The sequence below is a fragment of the Ceratotherium simum genome, chromosome 3 (assembly GCF_057802395.1).
Source record: "Ceratotherium simum simum isolate JZ-2026a chromosome 3, ASM5780239v1, whole genome shotgun sequence".
NCBI lineage: Eukaryota > Metazoa > Chordata > Mammalia > Perissodactyla > Rhinocerotidae > Ceratotherium > Ceratotherium simum.
Window position 1 is genome coordinate 54,055,164 of NC_141902.1, and position 14,833 is coordinate 54,069,996.

Here is a 14,833-nt window from a genome sequence, read left to right on the forward strand (position 1 = left end):
CATACCTTGGAGATGCTGAGTTCGGTTCCAGACCACCGCAATAAAGTGAGTATCACAATATAGCAAGTCACACGAGTTTTTTGGTTTCCCAGTGCATATAAAAGCTATGTTTACGCTATACTGTGGTCTAGTAAGTGTGCAATAGCATTATGTCTAAAAAATGTACATACCTTAGTTAAAAAATACTTAATGCTAAAAAACGCTAACCATCACCTGAGCCTTCAGTGAGTGGTAATCTTTTTGCTGGTAGAGGGTCTTGTAAAAAACACAGTATCTGCAAAGCACAGTAAGGCAAAGCGCAATAAAATGAAGCACGATAAAACAAGGTATGCCTATACCCATTAAACAACAACAACTCATCCTCCCAGCCCCTGGCAACCACCTTTCTACTTTCAGTCTCTATAAAGTTGACTGCTCTAAGTACCTCATATAAGTGGAACCATACAATATTTGTGCTTATTTCACTTACCATAATGTCCTCAGGGTTCATCCATGTTGTAGGATGTCAGAACTTTTTTTCTTTTTAAGGTTGAATGATATTCCATTGTATGTATATGTAACATTTTGTTTATGCATTCATCCTTTGATAGAGTTGGGTTGCTTCCACCTTGTGGCTATCGTGAATAATGCTGCTATGAACATGGGTGTACAAGTATTTCTTTGAGTCTCTGCTTTCCATTCTTTTGGGTATATACCCAGAAGTGGAATTGCTGGGTCATATGGTAGCTCTATTTTTCATTTTCTGAGGAACCTCCAAACTGTTTTCAATAGTACCTGTACCAAATTACATTCCCACCAACAGTGCACAAGCATTCCCTTTTCTCCACATCCCCGCCAACATGTTATTTCTTGTCTTTTTCATAATAGCTATTCTAACAGGTGAGGGTGATATCTCATTGTGGTTTTGATTTGCATTTCCCTGATGATTAGTGATGTTGAGCACCTTTTCATGTACCTGTTGGCCATCTGTGTGTCTTCTCTGGAAAAATGTCTCTTCAGATCCTTTGCCAATTTTTTAATCAGATTTTTTTGAGTTGTATGAGTTCTTCATATATTTTGGATGTTAACCCCTTACCAGACACAGTCATGTGTCACTTAATGACAGGGATACATTCTGAGAAATACATCATCAGGGCCGGCCCCGTGGCTTAGCAGTTAAGTGCGTGCGCTCCACTACTGGCAGCCCGGGTTCGGATCCCGGGCGCGCACCAATGCACCGCTTCTCCGGCCATGCTGAGGCCGCGTCCCACATACAGCAACTAGAAGGATGTGCAGCTATGACATACAACTATCTACTGGGGCTTTCGGGGGAAAAAAAGGAGGATGATTGGTAATAGATGTTAGCTCAGAGCCAGTCTTCCTCAGCAAAAAGAGGAGGATTAGCATGGATGTTAGCTCAGGGCTGATCTTCCTCACAAAAAAAAAAAAAAAAGAAATACATCATCAGGCGATTTCATCATTGTGTGAACATCATAGACTGTACTGAAGGGGAACAAAATTTGCCGCCACAAAATGTGTCTCTTAAACATGAGGATTATTTCAGGCTGATTATTTTTAAGGAAAAAAAAGACTCAAAGTTTTGTTACCTCCCCCTTAACTGCCTAAAAGAATTCAGATAAAAAAAAAAACCTCTCTCAGGAAGTGAGCTATCACCTTAGCATAACATGAACTAGGTGTTAGGGAGGAACCTAGGCGTTGGGCTCCCCTCTGTGTTCTTCTGTTTCTGTGTTGCCAAACACTTGGTTTCCAAATGTGATGTCTACCAAGAGATCAAATACTCACTTTCCCCCCAAATTAGCTGAAGATAGATCACCATAAACAAGCCAAACAAGACCAGCCTGGCATTAAACCCAAAGAGGCTATTCTTTGTCTACTATTTGGGTGTTAAAACAGCATTTAGTAATGACTCTACATTATCACAAAAGCCCAGCTTTTAGTCCTGACAGTAGAATTAATGGATTTTTTTCTTATTCCACATTAATAGGCAAGTATGCTTATTATCACTGGAGCCTGTGGCCAGGTGGGAGAGCACAAAGTGGTGTGAGCTCTTGCTGTGACCCCTTTCTGTAATTCCAGTAAGGCCCGAGTTCTCCCTACGGGAAGATTAGAACACCTACACCGCGATGCCAGTGTCAGCCGTGTGATGTGGATGCAGGTAATTAGAGCCGACAGGAGACGTCAGGCTATGACTTCTGCACTCCCACCCCGGCAAAAGCAGAGGTGTGTATGGCGGCTAACCTAAGTACAAGAACTCGTTTCGACTGATGGAATGCAGCATAACCCCTAGGCATTCCACATCGGTTACCTGGATGCGGACCTGAGTGAGTACTGGAGCCCACCCCAGTTCTTCCTGTCCTTTGATATGTTTTTCATGTACCTAAACAACTGCTTTGTAAGAGGTCAGGAGAGAAGAGACAATATGGGTTACACTCAGAGATACAACTGGGTTGAGGTTTTGAAGGATGCATAGAATTTTGATTCTGAAAGGAAAGGCATGAGAAATGGAGGGAACAGCAGAACCAAAGACAAAAGAGAAATCTTAGATCTGACTTTGTTTCTTTCTCAATCCTAACTGGAACAGACTATGTGATGGTTGGTAGGGATGGTTAGGAAGAGAACACTAGAACAGATTACACAGAATGGGCTGCAAGGATGAAAGTTAGTGTTAACGTGAGTGTCGAGGACTATGCTGACATGCTGAGGTAACACTGCAGGAGCACCCAGAGAATGGCTTAAGTCATTATTACTCCAATTAGTAGGTCAAGCCAGTCAACCATATCTTTCAAGAAACTCCTCACCTAGGGTCAATATGCTGCTTGACTCTTTTGCAAGCACAATCTATCGACATCATTTATAGGATTTTAAATTCCCAAACAGGTCTACAACTCCAGCCCTATACTCCTTTCTGTAAGATCTCAGTGACTGTTAACAGGAAAAAAGTTTAAACCATAACTTACTCCTTAAGAAATAGAAATTTCTACAGCCATTTTAAGTTTACTATCAATGTGTCTCTTAACCACTGTGTTGAACCTCCAAAGTAAAAAGGCCTTGATTTTGACTAATTGCAATTAAGAAAAATCTTAATTATATAACTTTTAGTAATTTAGAGAGGTTAAATTTCAATTTCTTAATCTGTAAAAAGGGGAGAAAGATCTTCCAGGCTTGTTGTGAGGATTATCCAGGAGAATATATGTAACGTGTAGCACTTGGTCTCACCCATAAGCTAGTTATGTTGGCTATTATTTTACAAACAGAAAGTCTCATTTCTGTGCTGCTAAATAGATCCGACTTGAGCACTGGTTGCTTACAAATGATGACACTTATTACATAACATGCTTCTACAGCTGAAGATGTAGGGACTGTACAATATAAAGAACTCTTTAACATTTTTTTTTAAATTCCTTTGCCATTTATTTATTTATCTATCTATCTCCCCCCACCCCCCCAAAGCCCCAGTGGATAGTTGTATGTCATAGCTGTACATCCTTCTAGTTGCTGTATGTGGGACGCGGCCTCAGCATGGCCGGAGAAGCGGTGAGCTGGTGCGTGCCCGGGATCCGAACCCCGGCTGCCAGCAGCGGAGCACGCGCAGTTAACCCCTAAGCCACGGCCCCTGTTTAACATTTTAATAAGTTTATGAACAGCTATTTTGCTGAAGATTACTGCCAACTCTATTACCTCTGAGAGAGAAAAAGGAGATTTTTCATGCCTATGTGGTAGCTTCAGCACAGTGCACTAGGATTGAATTGGAGTTGACTACAGGATGGGGCTGTCAAAAGCCTCCTCTTACTAAATGGTAAACAGGGCCAGGTTCTTATTAAAAATAGTTGGTCTTAATTCATCTCGAGTCAGCTGCTAAATTCCAGTTACTCAATTACCTGGTGCCTGACATTCTCCCTCTGTGATATTTTAGGAATGCCACATTCTTTATTATATATTCTGAGACTGACAAACAAGGGAAACTTTTTTCCTTCAAGTACACAAATATATGGCATACATTTAGTAGGACTTTGTATTGAAGGTCTAATAACTGGTAAGACGTAGATAATTTAAGAATGTATGAAACTTTTGCAATATGGCCAGTTCAAGAAATCATTTACATGTGGAGACCATGTTGTTGGAAACATGGTTTTTGGTTTGTTTTGGCTTTTTTTAAAATTTTTTTTTTCTTGCTGAGGAAGAGTCACCCTGAGCTAACATCCATTGCTGATCCTCCAGTTTTTGCTTGAGGAAGATTCACCCTGAGCTAACATCTGTGCTAATCTTCCTCTATTTTGTATGTGGGCTGCCGACACAGTATGGCTGCTGAAGAGTGGAGTGGGTCTGCACCCGGGAACCGAACTAGGGCTGCCAAAGTGGAGTGCACTGAACTTAACCACTAGGCCGTGGGCCAGCCCCAAGATTATCTAACTTAACTTTTTCTGGTTGAGTTGTACTTAGGTTTTTCACACCCATAATTACCCTTGGTTTTGAACTTTTAAAAAAACAGATTTTCTAAGTAAAATTCCAATCCAGAATCTGGTTTTGCCCCTGCTACAACTGATAAAACTAACTTGACTTTACTGAAATGAATGCGTTTTCTAATTTCCTTTGCAAGGAACATGGTGCTCTTTCAAAATGCTTATCTAGTATCTTCATACTGTAGCTTAATAGCTCTACCAGTTATTACTCACACTGAGTTTTAAAATGAGTTTATTAAAGAATGTTCTTAGGAAGGCAACAATGTTTGTTTGATTTGTCATTAAAAAAAAGTTGTTTCTTCATGCTGTATAGTAAAGGTAATGTGAGAGGCTACAGAGTTATAAGCTTTTTTCTACTGAATTCTCTGATTGATAGTATAGCACAGTGTAGTCATTTCTGCAATGCTAGAATAAATAAAAAAAAGTCTCTTCTATGCTTCTCTTCAAAAAGCGCTGAATAACAGAAGATGGCATAAAGAAGCCATTTTTTTTTTCCCATTCATTCTGTAGTATTGGAGCCAGTATCTAGGAAATAGACGAGAAAAAGAGTAAATTCACGGAGCAACTTAATTTTAAATATTTTAAGAATATCTTTTAAAAAATAAAATAGGAACTAATGACAGTGGTGGTTTGAGAGGTGGGGAAGACGACGAGGCAAGGTTGAAGAGGGAAGCTGATGGTGGAAAAACCTTGAGAACTTAAATAACTTTCCTTTTAAGGCAGAGGTAAAAAGGTAATGCTTAGCTCCATATTTATGCTAGAGAAAAACGTAGTTATACTACATTTGGTTCCTATAACTGCTATATAAGCATATATTTTTTTCAGGTCTTCTACTGTCACAAAATATTAAACCATAAACAACTGTAATGTACAATCAGAAAAGAAATGTATTTAATTGCTGGTGAGAAACAGACCGAAATTCTAGCCAAAATCACTTTTTCTCTTCATCCATATGAGGAACTCAACTTTATTTCAGAAAGCTGACTTCTAGAAAAAAATGGGCTTATTTGATAGTAGCACTGCATTTATCTGCTCACTAAAGAATGGTATTTTCTTAATTACTTAAACTTCTACCTCTAAATTCCAAACCATTTATATTTTAATTTTGGAAAAAAATTTTCTAAGACTGTATTCTTTTCTGCTGACATAGAGTACATGGGACACAATCTAAGCTTTTCTTGAATACTCAACAATTTTTCTTTGAAGATCAATTACTACACTGTGCTGTAAGTGGAGCAAGCTCCTCAGAAGACAATGCAATAGGTGAGGCTGATTTGCCACTTTTCATCCACTGAAATTTGAAAAAACAGATAATCTTCTATCTTTAAGCTAGAGTAATAAACTCTAAGGACCACGGGACAGAAGCTCCTATAAGTAATAATACATATGTTTGCATGGACTCTTTGGTTCTTAGCTATGTTTCAAATGATTGAAACTGACACTCTCCTAGTTTACATCTGTGCTGTCCAGTATGGTAGCCACTGGCTAGACATATGTGGCTATTTAAGTTAATTAAAGTTAACTGATAAATTTAAAACATTAAATTTCTCAGTTGCCCTAACATATTTCCAGTGCAGACAGAAAACATTTCCATTAATATAAAAGTTTTCCTGAACAGTACTGGTATACATGATTAACTCATTTTGATAGAGGTCTAAGAGTTATAAATTAATGCCTAAATTCTACAGTCTAGTAAAAACTTAAAAACCTAAGGGTTATGAGGATGCTACTAGCCTAAACTATAAGAAAAATATGAAAGTATACATTATCTGACATATAGAAATGTTATCTTGTGATCCAGGAACTATAAAATAACATGGATCTTTTCTGTTGTCAGAGCAAGGAACAAAGTATGTAATGACTATGTTAAAAAGTCATCTATGCTTAAAGTTCTTAGAATGATTATTCCTAGTTAACCTTCCAAAAGGTAGAAGTCATTGTAACGTTGCTAGTTTCAGAGACTTTCTGACATCTGAAAGAGACTATTTCTTTAAAAAGGGCTGAAGGTATAATTTTATGCAGCTATTAAAAATCATGTTTAAAAAAACAGTTAATGATTTATGTGTAAAAAATGATATATTTGGAAATGTGTATATATGCATACATATATTACTGTAAAATATATACCTAAGTAAAGACTAGAAGGTTATACAATAAAATATTAAAAGTGATGTTATCTACAGATGGTGTTACAAATGATGTTTTTCTTCTGTGTGCTTTTCTGTCTTCTCTACGTTTTCCAGTGATTAGATTCTTTCTTTCGAAACCCAAAATATATATAAAAAAACAAAAATCCAACCCATAACCTGAGAAATGTTAGGGTATTACTTTCTCCATTTTCTTCTCTTACTTTTCAAAACTCCCCTTCTGGGAGAGTAACAGTATTCTCTATTCATTTCAGGAATAGCTGCTTTAAACACAAATGGTTCAGATCATAGAGTAAAAGTAAGTATATGTTTAACATACAATTAGCAAAAAGGAAATAAGTAATCAAGGAACAGAAAACTGAGATGTATAGTTTTTGAAACACTTAAGGACCTGAACAAGTTCCTAGGTCTGCTGTGAAAACACACCTGCACAGAGGTAACAATCAGGGGAATGGATATTTACCATTATGAGTGATAAGGTTCTTTTAAATAATCACTTTCAAAATATAAAATGTACAGGTATCCAGCAACAGAGAAACCATACGATAAACTTCCTTAAAGAAAAAGGTGGTTGTGAAAAGCCTGATAAATACTTCAAGTTTGCAACTGAAATAGGGAAGAAAAGTTTTTTAATTTGCTTATTTTTTTCCCCACACAAACTCAATCTGTTGGAAGTTAAGTCTACATGTCATATGAAATGTTTATACCTAAAGTCAGTAAGAGGACTATTTAAGATCTGGAATTCAGAGTCTAGCTGAGGTAGAAGCCAGGTCTCTATCTGGGAGTGGATCATTGGCCATCTTCCCCGTTAATTTCAGATGAAGATTTTCTAAAGACTCATAAAAACAGACACCAACAGAATTCAAGATTTCAAGTAGCTTTGCTTTCACATTAATTAGATAAATACTTACTTTTACCATCACAGGCTACAATTTTCACTTTATCCACTTTAATGAGTTCTGTCACCTCTCTGAATTCAACATCATTCAATACAAAAGTCCACACATTATCGCAGAATCTGTATGTATTTAGAGAGCCCTTTAAGACAAAACATTCAGACATACCATGAAAACTCATTTTTTCCCCTCATATTTTTCAAGAGAACTCAGCTACCAAGTATATAATTCTTAAAACAGTATGATTATTTACTACTTAGCTTGCTTAAGATTTTTCTTAATTTTCATCCTATCAATCACTTAAAAAGAAACTAGATAAATTTGCTAAGGAAAGCATTAAAAAATATTTTAGCAGACTATTTTCAGCACCGTAAGAGTCTGCAAATTATTTACCTGAAATCTGAAGGAAAGCTTAATGGAAATTTGAATTTCTACTGCCCTCATGTGGCTAAATTATGCAAGTTCATTAGAATTTTTACGTAAACACTATTTTAAAGCAACATTTTAGGGTGTATGTTAATTCTCTGAACTTGTACAAAAGCAGGGATTTCCTAGCAACATTCCATTTTAATCCTGTACTTAGCTCAGATGAATTACTGTATTAGCTACTAAGTCTACAACATTATTGTCCCATGCAACTGACATTCTTCTAATTAATGTGTTTTTTTTTTAGGAGCAGGAATATGTACTGAACATTAAAAGAGTGTGGTGAAAGTACAAGGATAGACACCAACAGAATACAATCAAAACCTGAGATACACGTACATGCATATTCACATACGAAATTTAGTATTCGGTAAGACACTTGTATGCCTAAAACCTTCAATTCAGAAAAAAAGCATTCAGCACAAAAATGTTCCCTGCACTGTTACTTCTAAGAGTGTAATAGCAAAAATTGTAATAGCAAAACTTGTACTTGTAATACTTATAATAGCAAAAATTGGATTCTATCTAAATAGTCTATCTAGTGAGAATGATTAGGGAAACTAAGATGGCTATGAATGTATTAGTGAATTTAGTAAATACGAATAATTACTATTTGTTAGACTACGCTAGACTCTGAGGATACAATGCTAAGCAATGGAAATATCGTCCCTGTCATCAGTGAGCTTAGGTTACCAGGGGAGGTCATTAAAACAAGTAAATACACTGTATAACAGTGGATGACATACTGGTAAGTGATAAAAAGGACCAAGAATTGTACATGTAAAAAAAATAAATTTAAAAATTAGATTTGCTCCTGGCTACAGTCTGAGCCTTTGGAAAGCTAAACAGACAAATGCCAACCTCAATGTTCATTTCTGGCATCCCTCAACTTGTGTGTCATCAACGAGCCTATGAGCATGTAGGTTACTGTCATATCCAATTGGTGGTAGCTGTGTCAGTCATTTGAACAAGGCATGTCACTGGGATTTATGTATGGTTAGTATGTGAACAGTCACTTTCAAATGTATATTGAAATTGTATTGTTTTATTGTGAAAGTAAAATGCTACAAAACTTGACTGAAAGCTGTTAATTTTATATACTAAAAATTATTAAATGCTTTCCAATATTTAGATTAAAACAAATTGACAATTAACATGAGACCATATTAGATAACTTTTGAACCAACAAATGTTAAAAAAACTTGTATTATTACCTAATCTCTTCTTGTGTTTAAATATAATCTTTTTAGAATTGTTTAATAAACTTAATCGTTACTGTCTTTAATTTTTAGTTATTTAAATATCTTCTTCGCTGGAAAGTTAGACTCTATTTAGTATCTCAAATATAGGGACTCAAAAAATATTTTTTCCAAATAAAATTTTGGATTTATTCTTCATATTCGAAAAGTTCCTTCTAAATGATAATATTTAGCTTTGGTCAAGTAACTGATTTTAACAGTCATTTGGCCAAACTCTTCAACAAACCTAATTTTTTTTTTTTTTTTGTGAGGAAGATCAGCCCTGAGCTAACATCCATGCCAATCCTCCTCTTTTTGCTGAGGAAGACTGGCCCTGAGCTAACATCTATTGCCAATCTTCCTCTTTTTTTTTTTTTCCCTTTTTCTCCCCAAAGCCCCAGTAGATAGTTGTATGTCATAGTTGCACATCCTTCTAGTTACTCTATGTGAGACGCCACCTGAGCATGGCCCGACAAGCAGTGTGTCGGTGCGCGCCCAGGATCCGAACCTGGGCCGCCAGTAGCGAAGCACGTGCACTTAAGCGTCACGCCACGGGGCCGGCTCCAACCCTCTAATTTTTTTTAACTGGGCAACACGTTTTTTTTTTATTTTTGGTGAGGAAGATTGGCCCTGAGCTAACATCTGTTGCCAATCTTCCTCTTTCTGCTTGAGGAAGACTCCCTGAGCTAACATCCATGCCAATCTTCCTCTACTTTTTGTATGTGGGATGCCACCACATCATGGCCTGATGAGTGGTGCAGAGGTCTGCGCCCGGGATCTGAACCTGCAAACCCCAGGCCACCAAAGCGGAGCCTGCGAACTTAACCACTATGCCACTGGGCCAGCCCCACGGGCAACACTTTTTTAAAGTTAAAATAACATGTTAAAAAGTTATATAGGGGCCGGCCCCATGGCATAGTGGTTAAGTTTGTTGCGCTCCACTGTGGCGGCACGGGTTTGGATCCCAGGTGTGGACCTAAACTACTTGTCAGCCATGCTGTGGTGGTGACCTATATACAACATAGAGGAAGATTGGCACAGATGTTAGCTCAGGGCTAATCTACCAATGTTACCACAATAAAAATAAATTCAAAAAAAAAAGTTATATAATACACGTTCATTGTAGAAACATCAAAGAACAGACAGGGAAAAGGAAATTGTCAGTGTCAACAGAAGGGCTATTTTTCTTGACCATTAAATCTTTTAATGCTTGCTTAATTACTGTTTGAAGTTTAGTATTATAATGTTTATCATTACTCGCACCTGCCAGATAAATTCTCTCAAAAGCACACAATGGCTCTTTAAAAGACTAGTTATATGTACTAGTTCAATCTGAATCCTCTCCCTAAAAATTAATTCAGTTCAAGGTCCTTGGTAAATATACTTTGACTGTTTTAGTAATAAATGTCAAAATATAAATTATCAAAACCTTAGCTCTCTTAAGAATGTTTTTTTCCTATAACATTCTATTAAATGATCTCAGTTATATGAAATTCATGAGGATTTAAGACAAACAATTTAGCCTGTTACATAAGATTACTCTGTTCTTTCAGTGGGTCCTTGCTCTTATCGCTAGGTCAGTAAACAATACAGATTTAAATGTGATCTGGCAATATGGCTGTGAAAATTAGATATTACCAATATATTATTTCTTTTGTCTTTGCCATATGCCACACCAAGCTAAACAGAAGGCTATTTGCAAACGTTCTGGACTTAAAATTGATCAAATTTGCTGTAACGGTGGGGGTGGAGGTGGGGGTTAATGAAAGCCTGAGCAGCTGCAGTAGGAATGAAAAGTCAGATCTGGTCAAAAACCAGATCTTATAGCTTTTGGAAAATAGACAAATTTACAAAACACTATGTAAGAGAAATGCAAAAGTCAAATTACTTTAACTTTGCCTAAACAGATCCAAAAACTAGAAGCCTACCATAATACAACTAGAAGACTATTCAGGCCTTGTGAACCCTACTGAGTCTGATAAGTAGTCAAACAAATTTTCTACATGGGCAAAAGTTTATGTGTTAGCATGGATCAACTTAGAATGAAAGGATCATGTTTTGAATAACAAACTGGGCAGATTTCTACATTTATTTATACAAAAACAAAAGCAAACTAATTTTGTCAGAATCATTACTGTTAAAAATTCAAGAATCGGGCCGGCCCTGTGGCTTAGTGGTTAAGTGCGTGCACTCTGCTGCTGGCAGCCTGGGTTCGGATCCCGGGTGTGCAGTGAAGCACTGCTTCTCTGGCCATGCTGAGGCCGCATCCCACATACAGCAACTAGAAGGATGTGCAACTATGACATACAACAATCTACTGTGGCTTTGGGGGAAAAAATAAGTAAATAAATAAAATTAAAAAAAAGAATTTCAAGAATCCAGTGATAAAATTTTATAGTTTTAAAGATACATTTTACTCCAGATAACTTTTAGGCTTGTGAAACTAAGAGACTTATTTATATGAATATACAATACATGCAGATTTTATCGCTTCACTAAAATATAAGTCAAACGGGGCCTTGTCTGTCTTGTTCTCCTCTGTATACCCAACATCCAGAACAATGTCTGGTATGTAACAGGTGCTGAAATGTTCATTGAATAAATGATAAATTTTTCTTTTGTGTTTTTCATCATGAACAAAAACCAATACCCCCAAACACTCAAGTTCTCTTAAATGTAAATTAACTTGTATGTTCTTTTCATATATTTCAACCTTTTAATTTCTACTTTATGGTTATGCCTTATAACATAAGCATAAATATTAGATGAATAAAATAGCCAAATATCATACACTATCTTATATATCTACATCAATATCATAATCTGGTAGAATCATTTCCATTCACCATGATACTTTCATTGGGCCTTTTAATCTGAATTTACCATCAAATTGAGAAAGATAATTTTGTTCAGTTTAGGATTACTGTTCAAAGTATAGATGACTCAAATGAGAACAAGCTACCAGAATAGACTGTTATTACCACCAGTTCAGGTCTTTATAAGCCATGTTACCTAACAGTAGGTGGGAGGCAACATGAAGTTTCTAGAAATAACTCTGTATTTCCCAGAACGGGTGAAGGTCAGAGTTTGAAAAACATAAGTGAACCTTAGGGATTACTCTGTCACTTACCTTCAATCCTGCAGATAATGTTTTAGGCGTTTGGAATCTCAGTAACTCTTCAGGGAAGGTAGCCAAACATACATAGGTTGAGTTGTGAAACGGAATAAAAATCTAAAAACAACTTTGTATCTCATATTAAGTGGATGAATTTAGTATATAGGTTATTTACAAGTAAAGTATAATTTAGTTATTATAAAACAAGTTCCAAAATTTGATCAAGCCATCTCTTCCTTTTATGATTAATAAATATGTAGGGGTTCTAAAAAGCACTGTTCTAACAACCGTTGGTGCAGGCTTCTAGATTTAGGAAAATATCCTTACCCTGAAATTGACTCTGTTCCTGACCCTCTGAGCCAGTGCTGAATTTATAGCCTTATCAAACTGAAGTAGAACCTGAAGGGCAAGTTGGGGGGTGATCTGTTGAGACTGAGAAAAAGTAAAGGTCATAAATCCTCCTAGGGAAGAACATTAAAGAGAAAATAAACAAAACATATGAATTATCATCTAAAATTTAACTGAGGTTAACCAGAGCCTCTAAACTAGAATTCCTTATTCTTCTTTGCCATAACTGACAATTAAGAAGCAAAGCCGGACAATATTTTCTTGCACTATCTTGACACAAACATAATTTTGAAAAGAAAACATGCAGTGATGTTACAAGCCAGGACAAAATTTTGTCTATTATTTCTTCACAGTGTCTGGAGAGAGGCATTCAATAAATTGAAGGAACCAAGTTTCTTTTAAATAAAAAACACAGGACAATAATATATTAAAAAAAAAAACTTTATCAAAGCTCATAAAATACATGAAAACAAACAGAAATAATGTTCTTAGATGAGAGGTTTATATAAAAAGGTTATTCTCTTAAAACTGAAATATAAATTCAAATTCTAATTTAAATCTCAAAAGACTTTATTAAATTGTCCAAAATTATCTTAAAGCTACATGGAATATGCCTTTTTATAAACAGGAGAAAATGAACAATCTCAATTTTTATGTTAACAAAAATCTTTGAAAATTTAGATATATTCAACCATATCATTCAATCATTGTTTTATGCCCTGTAGTCAGGACAGTATAATGCACAGGAATCAGAAGTTATTCACCTGAACACTGACTTGCTGGGTCAAACAGTCTAAGATAATTAACCTCATATCTCTTTGCCTGGGAGATGGGATATAACAAGAATTATTATGGCCCCATCTAAATTAAAATGTTGATTTTTAGTCTCCCACCTGTATGAGCTCATCGAGACTCTCCTGAAGACTGTTTCCCAAAGTGGTATTTCTGTATAACTGATATGCCATGGCTTAGGAGGAAGAAATTGTTTTTCTTATTCAGGCTTGCATTGATGTCCTGAAAATTTAATATAAAAGTATTAAAAAAAATTATAAACCATGTATGTAATATAGTCTACTTCATCTATTCTAATATATACTATCAGAACTCTTAGTAACTGCAAATTACTACATAATTGTTATTTTGACATACATTTATACACGTTTATACAAAGTATAGATATTATATTTACTAAAATGTGTATCTTGACCATTTCTTTCAAAGGTTTGCCTTTTGATCTAGTCTAGAATTTACCCTGTACCATTCCTTTCCACTTACTGCCAAGTCACTGATCCAGACAATCTTCAGCTTACACTTGCATGCCTTCCCCTTTTTTCTTGTTCTCTTAAAATTCGATATTTATAGAGTGCCTACCAAGAAGACAGCACTGTATAGGTACCAGGGGGAGGAAGATGAATAAATATACTCTCCTGACCATAAAAAATTTATACTCTAGACAGGGTAACAGACATACAAAAAAGTTAAATTCAAGAGAATAAGAACTGTGATCGAGATATACACAGTGTACTAGGGAGGCTGTCTGTGGACTTGAATGAATTAGCTCACAAAAACTTCCTGATTCTTCAAGCTAGACTTTAGCCAAGCAAAGGAGGAAAGTCATCCTAGGCCAAAAGAATAGAATGAGGAAAGCCACAGAAGGATGAAACAGCACAGTTTGTGGAGAGAACTATAAATTGTTCTGTATTATTAGGGTGTAGGTATGAACAGGAAGTGGTAGGAGATGAGGCTGAAAAAGACGGTCTGGATGGGTCTGTCCCGTCAGGAGAGATGCCAGGGTTTTCCAGTGCAGGTAACAGAGAGCCACTGACGCATTCCAAGCAGGAAAAGAGAGACAAATGGGCAGCAATGTGAAGAACGTACTTGAGTGTGAGATTAGACAGAGTTGAGGGTGGCAGCAGTCCAGATTCAACAAATCCTTGCTGAGCGTCTCCTCCGTGTCACGTGTGAGATCCCTGACTTCACAGCACTGTCAGTTTAGAGGTGGACAGGAGACACATTCAAGGAACAGTCGTCAGGTAAAACTCAGCAAAAATAACTATCAGATATCAGTCTTCACATTACACACCTTGTGAGCATTTGATATACTAGATCATTTCTGCCTTCCTGAAACCTTTTCTTTGGCGTTTGGGACCCCACACTCAGGTCTCTGCTCCCACCTCACTGGATACTACTGTTTGTTTTCTTT

The 14,833-nt window shown here is 36.4% G+C and overlaps 2 protein-coding genes and 1 long non-coding RNA gene across 8 annotated transcripts in view; 1 reads left to right on the plus strand and 2 right to left on the minus strand.

The window, feature by feature from the left end:
* Nucleotides 1-1,571: 1,571 nt before the first annotated feature.
* LOC147917569 (uncharacterized) lies at nt 1,572-9,274 on the plus strand. Its single transcript, XR_015550906.1, has 4 exons — nt 1,572-2,321; nt 5,611-5,723; nt 6,862-6,905; nt 8,177-9,274. It is a non-coding gene; the product is annotated as an uncharacterized LOC147917569 (long non-coding RNA).
* On the minus strand, nt 4,676-13,644 carry GTF2A2 (general transcription factor IIA subunit 2). Its single transcript, XM_004421640.3, has 4 exons — nt 13,524-13,644; nt 12,610-12,714; nt 7,519-7,645; nt 4,676-4,985 (listed from the first exon to the last, which is right to left on the minus strand). The coding sequence occupies exons 1-4, from the start codon at nt 13,593-13,595 to the stop codon at nt 4,960-4,962; spliced, it is 330 nt and encodes a 109-aa protein (XP_004421697.1). The 5' UTR covers nt 13,596-13,644; the 3' UTR covers nt 4,676-4,959.
* BNIP2 (BCL2 interacting protein 2) overlaps nt 13,524-14,833 on the minus strand; it is a 42,020-nt gene continuing 40,710 nt past the window's right edge. For 4 of the 6 annotated variants that reach the window (XM_087427957.1, XM_087427933.1, XM_087427929.1 and 1 more), the window contains 2 exons: nt 14,509-14,614; nt 13,524-13,644 (listed from right to left, as the gene is read on the minus strand). In XM_087427957.1, coding sequence (XP_087284083.1) covers nt 14,554-14,614 — 61 coding nt within the window. In that variant the 3' untranslated portion in view covers nt 13,524-13,644; nt 14,509-14,553. The remainder of the gene's footprint in view (nt 13,645-14,508; nt 14,615-14,833) is intronic. The other 2 variants (XM_087427940.1, XM_087427937.1) reach the window with 1 other exon arrangement.

What these genes read in the sequence shown, in the direction of transcription:
- GTF2A2 (XM_004421640.3), bottom strand. Translation starts at nt 13,595, where the DNA reads ATGGCATATCAGTTATACAGAAATACCACTTTGGGAAACAGTCTTCAG. An exon ending in GTCTCGATGAGCTCATACAG is followed by an intron (nt 12,715 to 13,523) that starts GTGGGAGACTAA and finishes ACTTTTTCTCAG; the next exon opens with TCTCAACAGATCACCCCCCA. An exon ending in GGAACAGAGTCAATTTCAGG is followed by an intron (nt 7,646 to 12,609) that starts GTAAGGATATTT and finishes TTTGTCTTAAAG; the next exon opens with GGCTCTCTAAATACATACAG.